This window comes from Pseudorasbora parva, chromosome 16 (genome assembly GCF_024679245.1).
Source record: "Pseudorasbora parva isolate DD20220531a chromosome 16, ASM2467924v1, whole genome shotgun sequence".
In the NCBI taxonomy this organism is placed as follows: Eukaryota; Metazoa; Chordata; class Actinopteri; order Cypriniformes; family Gobionidae; genus Pseudorasbora; species Pseudorasbora parva.
Window position 1 is genome coordinate 21484294 of NC_090187.1, and position 21227 is coordinate 21505520.

General features: G+C 38.3%; 1 protein-coding gene across 2 annotated transcripts; it reads right to left on the reverse strand.

Moving 5' to 3' along the window:
* Positions 1-181: 181 nt before the first annotated feature.
* rsf1a (remodeling and spacing factor 1a) lies at positions 182-20731 on the reverse strand. Of its 2 annotated transcripts, none has more exons than XM_067419959.1 (16): positions 20425-20731; positions 19453-19544; positions 19279-19371; positions 18825-19030; positions 17513-17634; positions 15743-17286; positions 15427-15657; positions 11523-11627; positions 11361-11440; positions 11174-11228; positions 10770-10870; positions 5828-5895; positions 5093-5279; positions 4391-4626; positions 3916-4101; positions 182-1975 (listed from the first exon to the last, which is right to left on the reverse strand). In XM_067419959.1, the coding sequence occupies exons 1-16, from the start codon at positions 20576-20578 to the stop codon at positions 1533-1535; spliced, it is 3903 nt and encodes a 1300-aa protein (XP_067276060.1). In that variant the 5' UTR covers positions 20579-20731; the 3' UTR covers positions 182-1532. The 2 variants fall into 2 exon arrangements, with proteins under 2 accessions (XP_067276060.1, XP_067276059.1); XM_067419958.1 differs by having other exon boundaries at positions 19279-19404.
* Between the last annotated feature and the right edge of the window lie 496 nt (positions 20732-21227).

Consider the following 21227-nt stretch of genomic DNA (forward strand, 5'->3'; position numbering starts at 1 on the left):
CATAACACCCACGGCTAAATGTTTTACATACAAACATAAATACTTTCCCTTATACAGTACATGCCTAAGCAAAATATTAATGTTGAAAATGAAATGTTAATTTTTAACCAACTAGCTCTAAAAGTAAATGCTAAGTATCTATTGCAGTTTGTTAAAAAGCACAAATTTAGAGCCAGGGACATTAACAGCAACATTAAGTTTATTTTTTTTTTGTGAATATTTTTTTTTTGTTTGTTGTTGAAATATGTAGACGTACATCTGGAAAGTAAGAGTAAAATAAACTGAGAAGAAAACACGAATTCCAGTAGTACAAGGCTCAAAAACACATTCTTTAACTGAAAGCAAAGACCATAATTATTCTAGTGCCTGTGTTCTTTTTTTATCTTTTTAAATATTGGATTTGTTTTGTAATGGGGTGGATTTGTGTTGGAATTACTTCCATAGTGTTCTAATTCAAACAACCTTCCAGCATAAAAGACACCCGCTTAGAGTGAAATAATTCTAAAAAAAACAACTCTGTGGAAAGAGTGATCCATACTGCCATGTTGAGCAGATAAGTTTAACCATGCGGTACCAAACGGCACCATCACTGGTGCTTGATAGACAAGTGCATTCAGTAGACACATGAAGCTCAGACAGGGACTTAAATGTGACTGAATGTCTCAGTAAACATTCTAAAATTTCAGCAACACCTTTCAAAGTGCAGAAAAGTCATCATTTGAAAAATAATTAAATAATATTGTTTTTAACATTACATACAATGTTATTTTAGTAAAGAGAGTATATTAGTCTTTTAAATTAAAAAGATTTGCATCTAAATGACGGATCTTTAATATTAAGATCATCACCCAATGTGTTTCGTCCTTTTTTGCTGGTCTACTAACTAGTTTAAGTTAAGGCTTATTCACCCAAAAGTTAAAATTCTGCCATCATTTCTCAACCGGAGGTTCGCGCTACTCCTCTCCATACAACGAAAGGGAAAATCTATTCATTTGAAATGACATAAGGGCGAGTATATGATGTCAGGATTAACGTTTTTGGGCGAACTATCCCTTTAAGCCTTTAATTGGATGAATGCATTTAGGCAAGGTTCGGCATCAAACGTTAATGTACAACGTCTCATGTACAACAAAGAAGAAAACATTAATACAGAGAACGTAAACCTCTAAAACTCAAGTCTAAAATGCACGGAACACATAAACTTCAAATGCACGCCATCCAGTGTCTCTGGAGGACGTCAGAAGCTGCTTTATACAAACAAAACTGAACTGGCCGCTAATGACAAAGTGCTTTACTCTGAGGAATGGTTACTGTGGTATTAAGGAGACCCTGTTCTAACCTGGGAAGGATGATGCATGCGGCTGTACGGAGTGGATTTAACATCTGAACGGACACTACTGCATTCCTCTGTATGCTTCATTTTTGGTCCACTACACCCAAAAACTACGGTTGCTGATGAGGGACATTCCCGTGACAGGTGGCTCTTAGTCGAAGGCGATGAGAAAATAAATGCATTTGACCTACAGAGCACATCATGACAACTGTTCACTGTCGAAAACAAAGTTAACAAGGTCCGTGACGCCAGTGAACTCTTCCTCGTCCTCATCGTCATCGTCATCCTGAGCTGCGGTCCTCAGCGGGACCAAGCCGTTGTACCGGCCGGGACCTCGGGCCCCCGCAGTTTTTCTGGCCGTGTGCTTCCACCTGACGTTTCTGTGTGTGTTCTCCTCTTCCTCCTCCTCGTCTTCATCTGTTTCTATGCGGTGTGACCTTTTGCGGTGGGGCTGTTCATCATCCTCAGAGTCCTCTGTGTCTCCCCTGTCCTCCTCTTCGTCTTCACTGGAGCTTTTCTGCTGTGTCCTTTTTATTAGTTTGTGCCTGGGTTTGGAGTCTTCCCTAGCCGGCTCGCACTTCTGTCCTCTTTCTGATCTCTTAAGGGATTCCTTTGGCTCAAAGTCTTTTGAAAGAGTGGATTCTAGAAATATAGGATGAGACACAAACAAGTTACATTTCTAGTTGCAAAACAATATAGCTAACAGTAAGCTATATCTTATTTATATTTAGTGTGATGATGTGACAAAATTGTGCGATTCACAGATGTAAATCGCAAACAGAGGGTCCTTAGAGATGCATTGTTTCGTTTTCGTTTTATCTTTTACAAAAAAAAAAAATTATGCTGAATATTTGCACCAGATATAGACCACTATGGGAAACAAAAATGAAAAAACACACCAGACATATATTAAATATAATATATATTTACTATATACAGTATATACACATAAATATAATATATATTTACTAGGCTACCCTCTAGTGGTCTCTAGTCATTTTAGAACAATTTTTTTTATTTTTATACAATTGTATTTTTTTTAAATAGTTTTTTGTGTTAATTTTTTATCTTGAAAAAGTGACATAGGAAGTGAATGGGAACTATGAATATACAAAGCAATTATTATCAGCTAGGTTATACACAGCCCTATACATTTTATTTTATTTATAAATAAATGGTGCATCATTTAGAGATTAATATTATCTAGTACCATGAAATGGTACCCTCTAGTACCCTCAAAATACTAAATATTAAAGAACAAATATTATAGAACAAATATATAATACATTCATATGTTACCCTTATTGACCTGGATGTGTTTTGACAACAAAGGATCACAAGTTTGACTCCTAAGTGAGGAATATGAGAGAGATGACATTAACATACACTATTGCTAAACGTTATGGGACGCCTGCTTTTACATGCACATTAATTTTAATGTAATCCACTTCTTATTCTTTAGGGTTTAATATGGAGTTGGCCCACCGTTTGCAGCTATAACAACAACTTGGAAGGTTTTTTGTTGTTGTTACATTTGTGAGGTCAGACACTAATTTTGAACGAGAAGGCCTGGCTCACAGTCTCTGCTCTAATTCACCCCAAAGGTATTCTATCAGGTTGAGGTCAGAACTCTGTGCAGCCCGGTCAAGTTCCTCCACACCAAACTCGCTCATCCATGTCTTTATGGACCTTGCTTTGTGCACTGGTGTGCAATCATGTTGGAACAGGAAGGGGCCATCCCCAAACTGTTCCCATAAAATTGGGAGCATGAAATTGTCCAAAATGAGTTCCTTTCACTGGTACTAATGGGCAAAGCCCAACCACTGAAAAACAACCCCACTTCATAACCCCCTTCCACCAAACTTTACACGAGACAATACAGTCAAGGCAAGTATTGTCCTCCTGGCGACCGCCAAACCCAGTCTCGTCCATCGGTTTGCCAGACAGAGAAGTGTAATTTGTCACTCCAGAAAATACGTCCCCATTGCTCTAGAGTCCAGTGACAGCATGCTTTACACCACTGATTCTGACACTTTGCATTGCTCTTGGTGATGTAAGGCATGGATGCCTAGCTGCTCTGCCACAAAAACTCTACTCTCTACACACTGTTCTTGAGCTAATCTGAAGGCAACACAAAGTTTGGAGGTCTGTAGCTATTGACTCTGCAGAAAGTTGGCAATTTCTGCGTACTATGCACCTCAACATGCGCTGACCCCCCTCTGTGATTTTACGTGGCATGCCACTTTGTGGCAGAGTTACTGTTGATCCCAATTGCTTCCACTTTGTTATAATACCACCAACACTGACCGCTGAATATTTAGTAGTGAGGAAATTTCACAAATGGACTTATTGCACAGGTGGCAAACTATCTTGGTACCATGCTTGAATTCACTGAGCTCCTTAGAGCGACCCATTCTTTCACAAATGTTTGTAGAAGCGTCTGCATGCCTATGTTCTTGATTTTCTACACCTGTGGCCATGGAAGTGATTGGAACGCCTGAATTCAATTATTTAGAGGGGTGTCTTAATACTTTTGGCAATATAATGTATATTGGCACTTGTGAAAATAGTATGGTGCTTACCTTCACTGTTGGAGCTGGACAGTCGTCGACGGTGAGGAAGAGAAGGGTGTTTCTGATCTGGTGCCTTCCGTGATCCCTCAGACTCTGACGTCTCATAGTAGTTGACCTGAGAGTTCTGACTCCGTCGCGGACGCCTTCTATTGACGTCCACGTCGCTGTCACTGAACTCGTTAGAGCCTTCTGTTTCTGCCAAATGAAGACATAAGGGAAAAACTGTAAAATATATCATTCAACAGGACTGTCTAGCAAAACCTAGCGAACTACCTACCTAGACAGCTTACTTCCAAAAAGTACACAAACGGAAATATAAGACTTTACTCAGACTTGCTGTTTGTTTCAAATGTGCAGACCATTTAAAAATGAGGGTAATTTAGGTTAATGAAGGATTCTGCCAGTAGCTGTACATGTGAAGCTTTGAAACAGCTTAAAATTGAGTAAATATGTACTTTTAAGTAGACTGGATACTCATACAGACCCATTTCCTCTTCCTCCTCCTCTTCCTCAGAGTCTAACAGGTCCTCCTCTGAGGAGCCTCTTCGTCGAGCGGGAGGTCTACGTTTGCTTCTCCTGCTTCTCTGGGTGAGTGCGGTTCTTCCTGTTCTTCTGGAGGATGGCCGTTTCTCAGCACCACTGTCACCACTGCACCATTCACTCCCCACTTCACCATCAGACGCACCATCTCCGGAAACCACAAAATCCTCCTCCTCCAGGCTAGCATTATAGAAACATATATATTAATGCTGTCCCAATATTATGTGGAAATCTATATAGCATGAACATCTATATAAATGCTGATGCTTTTGAATTTCTGAAGAAGAAGAAGAAGAAGAGAGCATCCCGGTTTCCCAAAAAAAAAATTAAGCAGCACAAGAGTTTCAACATTGATATTGCTAAGAAATGCTTCTTAAGCAGTAAATCAGCATATTAGCATGTTTTCTGAAGGATCATGTGACACTGAAGACTGGAGTAATGATGCTGTAAAACCACAGGAATATTACAAAATTAATTATTTTTTAAATTGTATTAATATTTCACAATATCAAAGTTTTACTGCATTTTTGTGAGATTCACCCATAGATCATTGTTTATTTCGGAACTAGATCCATTATATTTAGAAGAATTGGTATAAGAATATTCCACCTGATTTGAACCCCAAATCTATTTTACACACACACACCTGTCACTAAGCTGAAACTCGTCCTCGCTCTCCTCCTCATCCACCGTACTGTCACTATCCAGGTCATTGAGTCTCCGGCGCTTTTTCTTACGTGGCGCGAGAGGTTTCGCAAGCCGTCGACTCTCTCGGCTCACTGTGTTCCGCTGCTGACTCGGGACAGTCGCCACGGGTTTAGCGCGACCAGCACCTGCAGGACACACCAGCAGTGAATTCAATATGCAGACCAGTGTTGGGTGTAACTAGTTACTAAGTAATTAGTTACTGTAATTTAATTACTTTTCCCTTGAAAAAGTAAAGTAAGGGATTACTCTTATTTTTTCTGTAATTTAATTACAGTTACTTCTGATGTAATTGAACTAAATACTATATATAATTATACATAATTCTATAGTGGACTTAACATCAACATTTAAAGTCTAACTTTAAAATCCATGTTTTTATGCATCCTTCTCACATTTCTAATACTTTGGTCAGTTAATAAGAGTAATTTTTTTGTAGTTTTATATTATGTATTTGAATGAATTAAGAGCCGTTTCATGTCTAACCTTGAATTGAATTTAATTAGTAATAAGTAATTAAATACTTTTTGCAGAGAGTAATTTGTTCAGTAATCTAATTACACTATTGAAGATGTAATTAGTAACTAGCAATAAATTACTTTTTTAGAGTAACTTACCCAACACTGATGCAGACACACATATTATAAACCATGACACAATATTTAATTTGACCAACCTCCGCCATCTGACTCTTGAAGGTCTTCCTCTATTGCTTCATCAATTGCTTCATCAAAATCATCAAATCTGTTGGTTAGTAATAAGAAAATCAAGAATTAGTCAGACTTGTATCTTCTCTATTTCTACAAGAAATATGGTAACACTTTACAATGTCTCATTAGTTAATACATTAACTAAAATGAATTAACAATAAGCAATAAAACAATTTTTTACATTTCTTAAAGTTAGAGAATAATAATAATACAACTATTCATTGTTCATGTTAGCTCAGGTCCATTAAATAATATAAATAGATACAACTTTTTATTTTAGTAATGTATTAGTAAATGTTAAAATTAACATCCAAGTGTTCCTTCCTATTATGCTTTTTTCCATGTTAAACTTTCTTTAGTCTGTAATGTTGCTGTTTGAGCTTAAAGGTCTGCAAAGTTACAAAGCAGTCACTCAAAGGGAGTTATACTCTATATCAGTGCACACTGTTTCTCAACTCCCTGAAATGCAAACGCCTTGATTATAAACTTCCAGGAATGTACATGTCACAATATTCCTCATTTAAATAATTCCCACTCAACACATACATCACAAGCAGCAGCCATATCACCCTGTAGCCCAAGACTGGTTTCCCACTGAAGCTACGCAGGGCTGAGCCTGGTCAGTACCTGGATGGGAGACCAACTGGGAAAACCAGGTAGCTGCTGGTAGAGGTGTTAGTGAGGCCAGCAGGGGGTGCTCACCCTGTAGTCTGTGTGGGGCCTAACACCCCAGTATAGTGATGGGGCCCTATACTGTCAAAGAGCACCGTCTTTCGAATGAGACGTTAAACCGAGGTCCTGACTCTCTGTGGTCATTAAAAATCCCAGGATGTCTTTCGGAAAAAGAGTAGGTGTGTAACCCCGGCATCCTGGCCAAATTTGCCCATTGGCTTCTGTCCATCATGGCCTCCTAATAATCCACATATCCTGATTGGCTTCATCACTCGGTCTCCTCTCCACCATAAGCTGGTGTGTGGTGAGCGTTCTGGCGCAATATGGCTGCCGTCGCATTATCCAGGTGGATGCTGCACATTGGTGGTGGTTGAGGAGATTCCCCCCTTCTATGTAAAGCGCTTTGAGTGCCTTGAAAAGCGCTATATAAATCGAACGCATTATTTTTATTATTATTATTATTACATACATACATACACAAAATAAAGAGTGTGAGACCTTGTGTTGAGTTAGTAATGTGCTGAAACTCGCATTTGGCAAGGGGCGTGACATTTCCCAAACACACTCGAAGCAGTTGATCAATCAACACACTAATCCAGTTGAACAATTAGAGCACACTGCACTTTTCTGAAGGAGTGACTTCATAGGAGACATGAACTAAACAGAGCGTTAACAAAGTCCCTTTAAAGGGGGTGGGGGTGGGGGGGGGGTGAAATGCTGTTTTATGCATACTGAGCTTTTTACACTGTTAAAGACTTGGATTCCCATCCTAAACATGGACAAAGTTTCAAACACTAAGTTGGACGTTTGATAGAGTATTTCTGTGTCAAAAATACTCCTTCTGGTTTCTCACAAGTTTTGGAAAGTTTGTTTCGAGTATGGGTCGGCTTGACATCGACAGAGCAGAAGGTCCTTGTATGGGCCGTACGGGCTCTTCTCCCGGATGGGTGCACGCGCGTGACTAGAGCGAAAGAGCAAACGCACGCCCATAAACACTCTCTCAGGCGCAGATCCATTCAACACTTATGTCGCGCCGCGCTCCACTTTATTCCTATGGGTGACATCAAAAGACTTTAACGCGCCCGCACAGCATTCCGGGAAGGCAGCGCTGGATTTGAACCGATTTGAACGCAGAAATGACGAGAAGCGTCACATCACGCTTCAGTCGCATCGCAAAAGTGGATCTCCACGGTCACTGCTGTCTTAGGACTTCACCAAATCAACAAGAAGTGTGTTTTTGACGGAGCGGTCCCAGCGATAAAGCTTCATGGTCGTGCTTTGGAAGCAGGCGGTGAGTAAAACTGCTTCAAATGTCCATGTTGTTGGCTATCGTTGCGTGAGTAAACATCAGTAAACGACACGATTGCGTATAACGTTAGTTAATTTATCAATGGAGCATGCGATGTATGGTGTGTGTTTAAATACATTTGTTTAGCTGACTTATATGTCATGTTTTATTTGTTTATTGTAAAACCACTCAAACATAAACCTAGGCTATAGGGGAGGTTCTCGCATGCTTCTTCATTCAAATGCACAAACGTTACTCCATTGTTTTTTTTTACACTATCTGACATGCAAAACCGTTTTGCTTGCTACTGCTAAGGTTTAGTTACATACAATAGTCCATAAACCAAATCATGTCATCATATACCACGAGTAAACAAACGCAAATGTTGACAAGCCACTAAATACAGTATATACCACAGATACGGATGTCCTGCTGCTTCTGTTTCTCCTGTTCAATCGATTTCATCCTCCGGATCCTATTCTGGATCATATATGTACAGGTCCTTCTCAAAAAATTAGCATATTGTGATAAAGTTCATTATTTTCCATAATGTAATGATAAAAATGTAAGTTTCATATATTTTAGATTCATTGCACTCCAACTGAAATATTTCAGGTATTTTATAGTTTTAATACTGATGATCTCAAAAAATTAGCATATCATGAAAAGGTGCTCAAAACGAGCTATTAACCTAATCATCTGAATCAACGAATTAACTCTAAACACCTGCAAAAGATTCCTGAGGTTTTTAAAAACTCCCAGCCTTAGTATATTACTCAAAACCGCAATCATGGGTAAGACTGCCGACCTTACTGCTGTCCAGAAGGCCATCATTGACACCCTCAAGCGAGAGGGTAAGACACAGAAAGAAATTTCTGAATGAACAGGCTGTTCGCAGAGTGCTTTTTCAAGGCACCTCAGTGGGAAGTCTGTGGGAAGGAAAAAGTGTGGCAAAAAACGCTGCACAACGAGAAGAGGTGACCGGACCCTGAAGAAGATTGTGGAGAAGGACCGATTCCAGACCTTGGGGCACCTGCGGAAGCAGTGGACTGATTGTGGAGTAGAAACATCCAGAGCCACCGTGCACAGGCGTGTGCAGGAAATGATCTACAGGTGCCGCATTCCCCAGGTCAAGCCACTTTTGGGCTACAGAGAAGCAGCACTGGACTGTTGCTCAAATTTTGCATGTCATTGGAAATCAAGGTGCCAGAGTCTGGAGGATGACTGGGGAGAAGGAAATGCCAAAATGCCTGAAGTCAAGTGTCAATTACCCACAGTCGGTGATGGTCTGGGGTGCCATGTCAGCTGCTGGTGTTGGTCCACTGTGTTTTATCAAGGGCAGGGTCAATGCAGCTAGCTATCAGGAGATTTTGGAGCACTTCATGCTTCCATCTGCTAAAAGCTTTATGGAGACCTGCTCACAGTGCCAAAACCACTGGTAAATGGTTTACTGACCATGGTATTACTGTGCTCAATTGGCCTGCCTGCTCTCCTGACCTGAACTAAAGATTCTCAGTGTAGAGAATCTGTGGGATATTGTGAAGAGAAAGTTGAGAGATGCCAGACCCAACACTCTGGATGAGCTTAAGGCCGCTATCGAAGCATCCTGGGCCTCCATAACACCTCAGCAGTGCCACAGGCTGATGCCACGCTCCATGCCACGCCGCATTGAAGCAGTAATTTCTGCAAAAGGATTCCTGACCAAGTATTGAGTACGTAACTGAACATAATTATTTGAAGGGTGACTTTTTTTGTATTAAAACACTTTTCTTTTATTGGTCGGATGAAATATGCTAATTTTTTTAGATAGGAATTTTGGGATTTCATGAGCTGTATGCCAAAATCATCAGTATTACAAAAATAAAAGAGCTGAAATATTTCAGTTGGTGTGCAATGTATCTAAAATATATGAAAGTTTAATTTTCATCATTACATTATGGAAAATAATGAACTTTATCACAATATGCAAATTTTTTGAGAAGGGCCTGTATTTGTTGAATCTGATTGAGAGCCATGGTTTATTAGAGTAACGTTTTCTTTTCCACGCATGACGATGTCATAGCTTTCAGAAGCTCTCGTGCACTAGCTCCGCGCTCGACATTCTTTAGCTCCGCCCACACGATACGCCTCTAGCCGCTCGTTTTTTTCCGGAAAGACTCGGTACAGCCTATCTGTCTTTTATAAATATAAAAAAACTAAAGACTTTTCGGGGAGATATGAAGGATGCATTACTACTCTATAGGTGAGATTGACTGAAACTGAGTGTTTCATCCCCCTTTAAGACAAGTAATTTCTCTCAGCAGCCATCTTTAAAACGCCTCTCGGGCATGCAAGTGCAGATCCTATCTCTTTGAATGGTGAAACATCAAATTCTCTAAAACTGTTTGCCAAGCTTACGATTACATTCATATTTGAAATCACCAATGAAATCTGACAACAACTGTTTTATAAATTTGGTTTCTAAATGCTCAAATCACGACTGTATTTTTCAGCCTGCACAAAGCAAAAATACTAAACGCTATTTCTATAGCAACCTGAGGATCTAACTGCAGCGATTTGATGACTTTACTAATCAACAATTGGCTCTTTCATTTAGAAGGCGGGGCTTATTTGCCATATTGGGTGTTGCACTTTCTCCCATTCATAATCGGAGTGCACCATCTTCCTATATAAAGTTTTAGCTTGTTTTTACTAACAGACTGGGTAGAGGTGCTGCAAACAGTGTAAAATATGTGAAAAATAATGTATTTTTTTGAACATTCAAGAATGAAAACCTATTCTAGTAGACCCCAAAAACAAAATCAAGACATAGGACATAATAGTCCTTCAAGTAAGATTAAAAGCTTTAGAATGATTTTTCATTGTTAGTTCATGTTAACTAATGCAGTTCACTAATGTTAACAACTGGAACCTTATTGTAAAAGTGCTTTTGTTGATATATTGATTACCTATAACTGATGGATTTCTTCATCCTAGTTGATCGCCTCCCCAGATTCTTATTTTTCTTGGCATCTTTTTTCTTCTCTGTCATGGCATCTTCATCACCGTCCTGCCGAGACAAAGAAGCGCAAATTTAACATCAAATAAAGCTGGTTAAGGCATTTAAAATATTCTTTTATTCATTTGTATTAATTTATCTAAAATTAATGTAGATGTAGCGTAGCATAATTGACTATAGTAAGCATATGGTACAATTCAGTATAATACAGTATAACGCTGCACATTATGTCATAGGAAGGTACAGTATGGCACTATAAAATAGTATAATATAATATAATATAATATAATATAATATAATATAATATAATATAATATAATATAATATAATATAATATAATGGCTCCATACTCACTGGAGTGGGTATAATGTTCTCCACGCTGATGCCCACATACACTAACCGCTCACGTCTGACAGAGAGAAAACAAGAAACATATCTCAGAATCACATGAGGTTATTCATCATCTGTGATGATTCATGGGAATGATGATGAGATGGTGAGACCGTTTATAAAACATGTATGTGTGTGTGTAGATCTACACCTTCGTTCAGCTCTCTCTTTCTTCTTCAATGCAGTGTCCAGATTCTGAAGCTGTTCTTCCAGCCTCTCACAGAGAAGCTTCTGTAAATGACAAAAATATATACTTCTTTAATACATCTCAAATGCACACATAAGGCATTAACACAGGGATTTAAGCCCTTACATGCTGGCAGGGAGGGCAGAACCATTCTCCATCAGGAATGATCATTAGAGGAGGTCTCAGACAGGCTGTGTGATATCCACTGTCACACATGTCACAAAGAAGGATCTGGGATGAAAGAAAACAGAGAAGAGAGAAAACAGATGAAATAGTGTCTGCATAATTCTATTAAATAGTGTTTGCAATAACACTTTATTTTGATGCTCCCTTTTGAAAATTCTGTTGACTATAAGTAACTTTGCAACTACATGTCAACGTACTATCCTTAGAGCATTAAGTAGACTGTCTGCTTAAAGTGGTGGTGTCATGCGATTTCACTTTTTTTTAACTTTAGTTTGTTGCTGCTTGAGCATAAACAGTATCTTCAAAGTTACAGCACTGAAAGTTTCATGCAAACAGAGATATTTTAAAGAGTCTTTTAAAGTAATGGCAATTTATTGCCTTCAAAAACATCTGGTTTGGACTACAACAAGCTTCTTCCTGGGTTGGTGACATCATAAACCCTAGTCACCACAGATGTGACTTCTTAAACATTCTTTCCAACGTTTCTTATTGTATTAAAATATATAGTTAAAACAATCTCAACATTATTTAATGCAGTTGTAATTTGTCAGTGTAAATAATTTAATTTAACAACCATATAGGCTAGCGTTATTCTAATTTAATTTATTGATCAAATTTAAGAATATAAAAGGAAAGCTGAAGCATCCTATATTTAAGATTAATCCTCATAAATATGAAGATTTAAATATATCAAAGTTGATGAAAATGTTCTTCTGAATACTGATATTTAACTCTGCAGATCACCCTGATATTGTGAGTCAGAATGTAAACTGGGCAACAGATGATACGCATAATTAGCCTACATTAACCCAAAACTAACTTAACTAAAACGCCACAGCCCATACTGTTTTCTTCTTTTTAATTATTAGAATATAGACATTAAGAGAATAAATTGTTATACAAGTACTTTTACTTTTAATACTAAAAGTAAATTTAAAATGAAGTACTTTTTTACTTTGACTTAAGTAGGATTGTCGTTGCAGTACTTCTACTTTTACTAAAGTAAATATGGCTCTGGTTATTTGTACTTTTACTTAAGTACTGAGATTCAGTACTTCCTCCACCACTGAACCCATCTAAGACCATTTTCGGAGGGATGGGCTTCATAGAAGCAGGAAGCAAATCGGGTGTTCAAAGGACAGTGGAGACAGCGGTGTGGCATAAAGGTAAAATACAAGAAAAATACGGCATTTAAAAAAAAAAGAAGTATAAAGACATGTTATACTGCGGCCCATAAACACAATCAATCCCTCTAGCGCCACTACCTGTCCAAAGTTTCACTCATGTTTATGCTGATAACTTTTGACTCCTAAGGGCTAGAAACACATTTTTTTCCTCTGATTCCTTGGCTCAATCCGATTCGATTGCACCCTATGACGTCATTTTCTGGTATGCAAATTTTCCTGCAATTTTCAATTAACCGAAAAACATACTTTTGCGAACTCGTCCTAGACGGTTCATCCAATTTGCACAAAAATTTAACCAGATCATCTTCAGACCATGCCGACAAAAAATCTTGCAAATCATGTTGATTCGTCAAATCTTTTTCCATAAACGCGCAAAAACATTTTACATAACGTTTGTGAAAACACACTTAAGGCAATATCTCCGCAACGCTTTATCGTATTCAAACCAAACTTGGTATAGGTCATCACAAGCATGACCTGAGGCAACATGCAGCGCTTCGACGCAGCGCCACCTACTGTTCCGGAGATACAAAAAATGCCTATTTTTGCTTATAACTTCTGAACCGTTTATCCAAAAATCATAATATTCATAGGTATCATGGCGAGTCAAATGATATCCAATTTTAGCAAGTCGGCCATTTTGGATGTCGGCCATTTTGAATAATGTACTAAAATGCTGTATTTTATGAACGCATAAACAAATTGTTACGAAACTTGGTATGGGTCATCACCATGATGCCCTGAAGTAGCCTGAGAAGTTTCGAAACAGCGCTACCTAGTGGAGAATAAATTTTTTCAAATGCTTATAACGTTGGGTGTGGTTGAAAATTTTTGATGGGAGTAACTTTTTTGGTCTCCTGAAGCCGAGTCCAACGATACCACACTTGCCAGGTTTTGGCATATGGTTTGCGCACCGTTGTAATTTAGCGCTTAAAAAACATTTGCTGATATCTTCGAAACCGCTAGTCCGATCGAGACGAAACCAGCCTCAGAAGTTCGGAAACATAGGTCGATAGCTAAACGCCAATGCCCAAATCTCAAAATATTGACAGTAAGGGGTAGTAAAATCCAATCAATGTCAGGTGTCAGTCATTTTTTACGTGTTTTTACATATAAATGTCTATAACTCGACCAAACTTGACACACATATGTATGGGCCCACTATGAGGACACATAAAAAAAATTGTGGGATTGTGCCTCTTGGTTTGATAATAGATCAAAACATGAAATTCCCATTGACTTTAATGCAGTATTATGGTATAAAATGCTAATGCTATAATTTACGAATGTATTATGGTATCGTTACTAAACTTGGTATGTGTCTTCCGCTCCATGTCCTAAAGATACTCAAAAAGTTTCGGGGCAACGCCACCTTGTGGTCAAAACTTGTAATAAAATGTACAAAAATGCTAATAACTTTTGATTAAATTAGCCTATTGTAATGAGACTGGTCATAATACATTCACTGGCCGAGAACATGGATACCAATTTTGCCGTATTTTGCAAACCTATCTGTCCTCCATCTTGTTATTTGTTAAAAACCTACTTTTTCAAACTCGTCCTAAACCGCTTGTCCAATTTTCACCAAAATTGAACCATATCGTCTTCAGACAATGCCGACAGATAGTTATGGATTTCGCGTTGATAGACAAAACAGTTTTCATATACCACTGCAACAGAGTTTAGCCATGATGCAAAAATTTCTCTTAAGGCTGTATCTCTGCAATGCTTTGACACATTGACACCAAACTTTGCATGTGTCATTGTCACCTCAATCTGACTACACCACATCAGTTTCGTAACAGTAACACCTATTAGTCGAAAGTGATAAACCATTATCCCATTATTATTGACTGTATATAAAATTTTGGTGCTATTTTGCCTAAATTCAACTTAATAGGTCTTTAATGGCTCATTGTTGCAGTTGGTTTGAGACTTCCAGCCATGCTGGCATGTCTTGTCTTCTTATTTGCGCTTGGCCCCGATAATGACTGCTTGCAGCTATATTTTTTAGTAATGTTTTTGCTTAAGCAATTGGGATTTTTGTTGTTGTTGCTGCCAGACAATAAATTGGTGAAAATCAATTTTATTTTAGCAATATTTATATATTATGGTATTTTTGTTTAAATATTTAAATATTTCATTCTAATTTAAGTTTTAGTCATTTCTATGTGCTTTTGCCATATTTATTCGTTTTTTTATTATTATTACTGATATTTAGTTATAATTTAACTGATTTCAGGTTTAATACTTCAGCTTAAAATTATTAGCTTTCACAAATCTCCTAATAAGTTAAGTCTTTTTAAGTTAATGTATCTCATCTAACATTCACAATCGTTTATTTAGTTGCATCTTATAACAAAATAACAACAAATATTTTGTATTTTAAACAAAACATTGTTTCAAATAACAAAAAATATTTTGAATAGTTTTAGTTAATAATAACAACACTGGGTGACCTGCATTGAAGAGAAGCACTCAATCTCTTTTTATTTGGATTAGTAAATAACCAAATTAAACAGTAACTACATAGAAACACTCTAGAACTGAGTTTTACACAAGCAAGTACCACTCATGTTATTGTAAGCTGTACATTCACTGTACACATGTATTTTCAATTCTGAGGTAGTAGTCTGAATTGATAAAAGACAACTCACTAGTTCTGGGTGGTTGGCAAGCCCACAATGTTTACAAGCATCTTCAGGTTGAATCTCATTGGATTGGTCCGATTCAGTCTCACTCTTGTTGTCTTTTCTCTCTGATTTAGTGTCTTCATTGTCCGTGGCTTTGTCGTCGGCCACTTCCTCCTCCTGATCTGGAGCTCCTTTGGGTTTGCAATTTTTCACACGAATTTTCGTCCAACGAGTACGCCTGTGTCTCCGTTTAGCCTAGATAAGCAAAAAAACAACATTTGCATTAATAAAAGCTTTCTGTGCAACTTGTTGGACTGACTTTCAAAAGCTTTTGGTCTACCTTCAAAGACTTAGGCTGTCCTTCCATGTCCACTTTTTTGTCCATCTCATTGGGATGCACATTCATCTCTTCGTCTACTATGCATTCCTCTTCGTCCTGTGCTACTGAGGAGGCCTTAAGTTTCCCATCTTTTTTCTTATCCCGACTATCTACCACTTTGGGGCTGGGCTTGCAGATTCTGGCAGACCTCCGTAGGGATCTCCGATTGCTGGTTTCCAACTCCTCGATGTCCTTGTGCTGGAGTTCAGGTGTTCGTCTATGAAGCGGGATCTTAATTTTCAGGCGAATCCCTTCCTTCTGAAGCTCTGACGACACCTCTTCGTTATCATTGTGTCCAATTTTTTCACTGTCATCCTTCACCAAAACCTCACCTATGTCAATGCCGTCTTGTTTTGCTTGAAGCTTGGATTTTGCCTTTTGTGACCTTCTCTTTCTTGGGCTTTTCAGACTTTTGTCTTTGCTTTCATCCTCAACCATAACATCAGTTTTTTCTCTGGTTGGCAAAGCTGCCGTCTTGCTATTTTTGAGGTCGATAACATTTTCTTCATTATCGTTTTTGTCAACCGTTTCCTCTACTGAAGTGGTTTGCATCTCTTCAATCATTGGAGAATCCTCAATAAGGTTTGATGCTTTTGCTGCCACAGCAGGACTCTTATTGCAAGCATCTTTTGACACCAGATCCTCAGGAAAACTGCATGGATGAGGACCATTGTCTGCTTTGACCATGGATTTCCCAACAAGTACAGACTGTCTTATGCCATCTGTGCCTCCAACCTCAGTCTTTAAGACATTCCCATGATGACCATTTGAAGAATTATCATTTTCACTCAAAGGCCTCTTTCTTTCAATGGGACCTTTGATAACTCCAACACCAACGTATTGTTCTCGTGTTGCCGTTTGGTGAAGATCGACAGGCGAATGCTTCCCAATAAGCTTTTGTGGGACAGCAATGATGGCCGTTGGTTCTTTCTCCCCATCAGTTGGGAATTCTCTTTTGATTTGCTGCTCCTTCAATGGCAAGACAGCAGGATTGCGAACGATTATACCTCCTGTGCTGATGCTGCCGTTGCTGTTAAGGTTGTTGTTGTTGTGATTGACGTTGCTGTAGTGATTGCTGACATCATATCCTCCACTCCTTTTCAGCTCCCTCTTCTTCAGCGGTATTTTAGCCTGTTGGTCGCTCTTTATAGTTCTAGTCACATTCTCAAATATCATCTCTTTCTTGTCATCATGCATCTCTGATTTCTTCGCAGGTTCGTGTTTAATGGAAGCAGGGGGCATGACGACGGAAATGGCATTCCATGGTTTGGGACAATCTTTCGGTTCTTCTTTGACAAGAGTTTTGATCGTACTAACCCTGTTGTCGATGACCAGTTTAGGCTTGGAAATTTCAGCAAGTTGCTCCTCTTGCTCTGGTTTAACAGGACCTATTGGTATTTCTTTTTTAATGTCTTTAGGCGTTAAGTCACTTTCATTGGAATTAAAGGTGGAATTGGTAAAGTCCCCTTGGCCAGATACATGGTTTTTCAAGTCTTCAGCCTCATCTTGAATACAAAATACAGAACTACATGAGAAACCGTTTAGATTTGTCATCAAGCTAAATTAGTGGGAGCAGGAGTATGGCTGTAACCACACATTCAAAATTAAGAATCAGCGATTGAAACCCCACAGTAGCTGACCACTATAGACTGGATATTGAGGGAGACATTCATCTCAATGTCTGTGGTGCTTACAAACCTAAATGGGAATGATTTTTCCAATGAGTTTTACCTTTAACACCTTCTGCCGCCATATTTGGGCTGGTGGGACATCCTTGCGTCTCTTGGTCAGTCACGGCTGGCTCAATCTTGGCTTTAAGCTGTTCTAGTGTGTCTGCAAGATCATTCCTATTCCTGTTTTAAGTAAAAATGCATTATTCCTTAATCAACTTCATCAAAAGAGGTATAACTATCATACTTCTGAAAAACATTCTGATGGAACACATAATGTTAAAATGAACACTTTGAATATGCTGTGAGAGTTTTTCAAACCTGTCCTGGAGGAGGCCGAGCACTTTTGTATGTATATCTTATTTGACGCACCCACTTCAGGTCTTGCACTCTCTACAAGTGAGCTGATGACTTGAATCAGGTGTGTTAGATGAAGGAGAAGTAGGCTCTGTCCCAAATAGAACCCTAAACACTTGCGGCAATTATAAGTCCACAAGACCAAAAGTGCAAATGAAGTTTGCCATTAGGGGCAGTGCCATAGGGTCTCAATCAGCTCCCTAGCTCGTAAATCAGTATATCGTGTCCATGAATTTGGGCACTGGTAAGGGCTGTAAAGGACGCTGACTCACTACATGTTGGGACACTGATGACTATTTCCGGCAAGGTGACAATATCCTCATTGTACAGCTTCATTACTGGTATTTATGAGCAACAACAGAGCTGATATTACTTGTAATGTTATTTAATGTACATTATGGTATATGTGAATACATTATGTTAGTTAGACTGTGTTCATTTCCTATCTAACAAAGTATGTTTATCCTGAAAAAAAAAAAAGCCTTCTATTTTTAAAAACATATACTGCGTGTTGTTATGTGTAGTGAGTTGGCTGCCTTCCGTTAAAGGGATAGTTCACCCAAAAATGAACATTTTATGTTTATCTGCTCACCCCCAGGGCATCCAAGATGTAGGTGTTTGTTTGTTCAGTAGAACACAAATTAAGATTTTTAACTCCAACTGTTGCTCGTATAATGCATGTCAATGGGGTCTAATTCTAATTAGACTTTTTTACGAAATCTATGTCAATGGGGGTCAATGGGTTTTGCAGTGCATTGTGGGACTTTTTAGAGCAAACATTTCAGGAAGGATGGAAGGATTCTGACAGCCCTTAAAATGGCCGACTCCCTAATCAGTGCCCACACTACTGAACTAGGGAGCTGATTGAGATACCCATCCAGGACAGATTTGAAAACCCCTTGCTGTAAGTGTTTTTTTTTAAACTTATGAATTAATGTTCTCATAACTTGAAACTTGATGTGACCTATAATTTTGATTAACTAAACATTCTGGTCTGCTCCCCACAATTTGCTCACTTCGCAATGCATTTCCAGGAGGAACCATCCAAATCATCCTGTTCCTCAGAATAAACACGTATATTCTGATCTTGATCTAACTGGAACCAGTACAGAAGACCTTCCTTGTCTCTACCGATGGGCTGTAGACGCATCTTGTCTGGGTCTTCCTCGTTGATTAATGTCTTAAACTTGAGATTGTCGTCAAACTGGCACTCACACAAGTACTGTTAATGACATAAAGAATAAAGGTGAATCTCGAAACACACACACACACACACACACACACACACACACACTTTACCCCCAAAAAATAATAATAAATATTTTTTCTCATTTTCATGATTTTGGGGTGAAATATGACCCGGACATGTTTCAGAAGAAGCAATACAACTTCATACAGTGATATCTCCATCAAAACAAGTCAAACTCTATTATTGATGTATAGAAAATAAGTTCCTTGGTAAATACTGACCTTTAAAATGCCAGTCTTACACTCAACCGTCATTTCTAGGTAGCTTTTTCTCTCCATTTCCCATGCCCAGGTGCTGTTAAATTCCTGGCACACCTGCATTAAAATTGTTTCAACAAACAGACAGATCTGCATGGATATTTCCATTTTCATTTCATTTAAAACTAAAACACTTACCTTTACAAGATACTTCTCCCATCTGTCTGGTGTGACTGTTTTGCCTATCTTCCGCAGTAGTTTGACATGGAGCTCAATCAGTGGCAGAGGAACTAAATGGTACAAAAAGTGTGATTAATCTTTCAATTTAAAAAAAATGAGTATTTCAGTTATGTTCTCATTTACACCATCATAAAACCTCTTTTTGTGAAATGTAAAGAAATAATAATAACATCAACTGTTTTCCTGTCCCTTGCCCTTTTTCTTTCAAGTTGCTCATTAGCCTGTGTATACTTTTTATTCATTCTTTAAAATAAACGGATTAGAAAAACAACTCTCTCATTACTATAAATCTAATTTATCCAATCAACTATCAGCAATCTCAAAAGCGAAAACCAATAATTCTGCTGTGACGTTTACAAACGCAATTCTCCAAAATGACAACATTAGTGTCGTGTAGCTCACATTCAGCTAATGTTTTACGAAACCTACAAGTAGACTATTATTTAAAGTGGACCAGGCGTAAATAAATCTCTGCTGCGATTCCATTATTACAGTTATTATTGTTGTAGCATAGGAAGTTTGACAGCGGCCTGCGCATGTGCAGTGTGCGGGTACCGTCCCATCGCTGTTTATAATTTGAACGTAAATTTACAGCAGGCTAATTTTTCGTACGATACTCAAGTGTCTCTCTGTTTAATGGTCACCAACAGCATGATAACATCCTTAGCAGTGCGTATAGTCATTCCGACGGCATTCATATTCTGAGATTAATCTTTAAATGTGATTTTCTACTGGTAAATGGTGGAAAACCCACACATGACTGCTTTAAAAACACTTCGCCACAGTCTGTCTAAAGCATCGGAGACATGATTCCCAGCCAAACAAAGACTACGAGGATACTACAAGTCAAACTTTAAGTGATCAAACCCCTGATGGGCAAAGATGAGGAGCCTATCCAAATAAACAAACCCAGCCTCTCCCGCAGCTCACCCGCTGATGTATCTTGTAAGTATCGCTCCAGTTGAGGGAACGTCAGCTCGGGCAGATCCAGAACAGGCCCGTAGCGTTCCAAAAAAGAGCAGACCACCGCAAACCCGGGACTGAGCGCTGGAGGAAGAGCTGCTGTGGTGCCCGGAGCAGCCATCTTTCCTAGAGATGACGAGCTATGCTCTGCTTAGACCCAAAACTGCCCACAATACACCGCGACACCCACCCAGAGCATCATCCAGAGGGGCATCGTATGTGTGTGTGTGTGTATGTGTGTGTGTGTGTGGACCACCACAATGCCACCATCATCGTCGTCATCATCTTCATCACAATAACACATATAAAGTGTTAATGTGATGATGACGCCACACTTTTTTTCCACGAACACTTTGCCAATAGAAAGAGTGTCGTGACTCATGTTTGTTTAAACACATTAATAGTTATATAAATGAATACATAATATTTAAATGTTAATTTAAATATTTAAAAAAGAAAATAGAACAGAAAATCATATTTATTCATTCTGATAATATAAGTGCTGCCTTAACATGTCACAGTTGTTTAACTGACTCTTCTCTATTATAAACTGTTATGCTGTTGTTAATTGAAATAATTGCGTTTTTGTGAATAATTAAATAAATACATTATATTTTAAATATAAGTAAAACTTAACAGAACTAATTATTTTTATTTACTCTGGCTAAATATAATAAGCATATTTTATTCATAAATTAAAACATATTTACTATATTATCAAATTCATAAATTAATTACTATATTATTCGATTCATCCAATCCCAGTGGCT